Source organism: Enhydra lutris, unplaced genomic scaffold, assembly GCF_002288905.1.
Source record: "Enhydra lutris kenyoni isolate GAN:26980312 unplaced genomic scaffold, ASM228890v2 scaffoldscaffold2884, whole genome shotgun sequence".
Lineage (NCBI taxonomy): Eukaryota > Metazoa > Chordata > Mammalia > Carnivora > Mustelidae > Enhydra > Enhydra lutris.
The window spans coordinates 1-2,835 of NW_019156968.1; the positions used below are offsets into that span (position 1 = coordinate 1).

The 2,835-nt window shown below is 35.4% G+C and overlaps 1 protein-coding gene across 1 annotated transcript; it reads left to right on the forward strand.

The window, feature by feature from the left end:
* Positions 1-3: 3 nt before the first annotated feature.
* On the forward strand, positions 4-714 carry LOC111140539 (olfactory receptor 11H6-like; the record flags this gene model as incomplete). Its single annotated transcript, XM_022492761.1, has 1 exon — positions 4-714. A coding segment is annotated over one exon (711 nt), but the record flags the coding sequence as incomplete, so codon positions are not given.
* Between the last annotated feature and the right edge of the window lie 2,121 nt (positions 715-2,835).

Here is a 2,835-nt window from a genome sequence, read left to right on the forward strand (position 1 = left end):
ATCCCTAATATGTTGGCCAATTTCCTGTCCACAAGCAAGTCTATCTCCTTTGTGAGCTGTTTCACACAGTTCTACTTCTTCTTCTCATTTGGGTGTGATGAGGGCTTCTTCCTTTGCATCATGGCCTTTGACAGGTACCTTGCCATCTGCCGTCCTCTATATTACCCACGCATCATGACTAAACAGCTGTACACTGGCCTTGCAATTTTTGGATGGTCAGGTGGGTTCATCCTCTTCCTAACCCCAGTTGTTCTCATTTCACAGTTGCCTTACTGTGGCCCAAATACCATCAACCATTTTGTGTGTGATCCTGTCCCACTGATGTTGCTGTCCTGTTCTGAAGACACCATCACTCAGTTCATTTACTCTACTTTCAATGTTATTTTCATGATTGGCACCTTTCTCTTTATTCTTTGCTCCTATGCTCTGGTGATTGTGGCTGTGCTACAGATGCCCTCAGCAGGAAGCAAACATAAGGCTTTCTCCACATGTGCCTCTCATTTGGCAGTTGTCACCCTGTTTTATGGTTCCATCATGGTGATGTATGTTAGTCCTGGATCACGACACCCAGTGAAAATTCAAAAATTCATCACCTTATTTTATTCTGTGATAACACCCTTCTGCAATCCTCTAATATATAGCCTCAGGAACAAGGAGATGAAGACTGCTCTGAGGAGAATCTTTAAGACTAAACATGGTACTCATAAAATCTAAGCAACAGTTGAATTCCATCTCTTAAGTGCAACTTACCTTAATAAAACTGAGTAATATATTTGTCTACAAATTCATTAAGTTTTTTTAACTTTTAAATTCATTTTTATTAAGAAACTACTATAATAAAGACCCATTTTTAAAAATTTTTAAATTTTTTTATAAACATATAATGTATTATTAGCCCCAGGGTTACAGGTCTGTGAATCACCAGGTTTACAAAATGAAGACCCATTACTATCTCAAATACCACTAACCACAAGATGCAGTAGTTTTATTTAAGAATAAATTTCAGCAATGGATTCAACTTTGTTTTGAAGTTAATATCAGGTAAGTGAAATTTTAGTATCTAAGCCCCTTATTTGTAATTCAATCTCTAAAAAGAAGACAGAAGTCTATTTTATATTTCTAAATTGAAGCAACTGGCACACATGTAATAGAGATCATAGATCACTTTGGGCATTAATGCCATATGCCAGTAATTCTCCACTGAGACATACTGACTGATAAAGAAGATTCAAGTTTGAAGGAAGTCTACCTTGTCAGAGTGCAACATGTGTCTTTAAGGAAACAGACTACTACTCACTTCAGCAGCACATATACTAAGGAAACAGACTAACAGCCTTAACTGGATAGTAATGATTTTTCAGAGTATACAAGACAAGGATTAGGAATTTAAAGTGTATTATCTACCTACAATATAGGTAAATAATAGCTAACCATAAGGTCTAGGACATTCTCAGGGCATAATTCACCTTGGGATAAATCCAGGTAAACAACAGCTTCTGGTACCATCTGTGGTTTTAATGTTAGCACTGTATGACTTACTTAATAGCATAAGGATCCTTAAAACTATTTAGATAAGCTTCACACTTGTCAGAATGGCTCAAATCAAAAACAAAAGAAACAAGTTTTGGCAAGGATATGAAAAAAAGAAACACTCATGCACTATTGCTGGGAATACAAACTGGCACAGACACTGCTGAAAATAGTATGGAGGTTCTCAAAAAATTAAAGATAGAATTACCATGTGATCCAGTAATTCCAATACTAGGTATTTACCCAAAGAAAATGAAATCTTTAATTGGAAATTATATATGCACCCCTAGGTTCACTGCAACATTATTTACAAGAGCCCAGATATGGAAGCAATCCAAGTGTCCATCCATAGGTGAATGGATAAAAGGATGTGATATACATATACACAATGGAATATAGCTCAGTTACCAAAATAAAATGAAATCTTGCTGTTTGCAACAACATGGATGGATCTAGAGAGTATAATGCTAACTAAAATAAGTCAGTGAGAGAAAGACAAATACTATATTATTTCACTCACAGGTGAAATTTAAGAAACAAAACAAATGAACAAAAAAAAATAACAAGAACAACAAAAAGATGGTTAAATATAGAGAACTGGTGGTTGCCAAAGGAGAGGTAAGTGAGGAGATGTGTAAAATAGGTGAAAGAGATTAAGAGTACATTTATCATGATAACCTCTGAGTCTTGTATAGAACTGTTGAATCACTATACTATATACCTGAAACTACTATAACACTTTATGTTAATTATGCTCGAATTTCTTTTTCAGTATATTTAACTAGGGACATTTCTTAGTGAGTTTTTATGACATATTACAAAGATAAACCAATATGATATTGACCCATCAATATTTTCCTGTTTAGCTTTTTGAATTTATGTAAGTATCTCTATGTTCACTTTTTTAAAATTTTTATTGTGTTATGTTAGTCACCATACAATACTTCATTAGTTTTTTTTTATTTTTTTAATTTATTTTCAGCATAACAGTATTCATTGTTTTTGCACCACACTCAGTGCTCCATGCAATACGTGCCCTCCCTAATACCCACCACCTGGTTCCCCCAACCTCACACCCCCCACCCCTTCAAAACCTTCAGATTGTTTTTCAGAGTCCATAGTTTCTCATGGTTCACCTCCCATTCCAATTTCCCTCAACTCCCTTCTCCTAACTCCCCTTGTCCTCCATGTTATTTGTTATGCTCCACAAATAAGTGAAATCATATGATAATTGACTCTCCCTGCTTGACTTATTTCACTCAGCATAATCTCTTCCAGTCCTGTCCATGTTGCTACAAAAGTTGG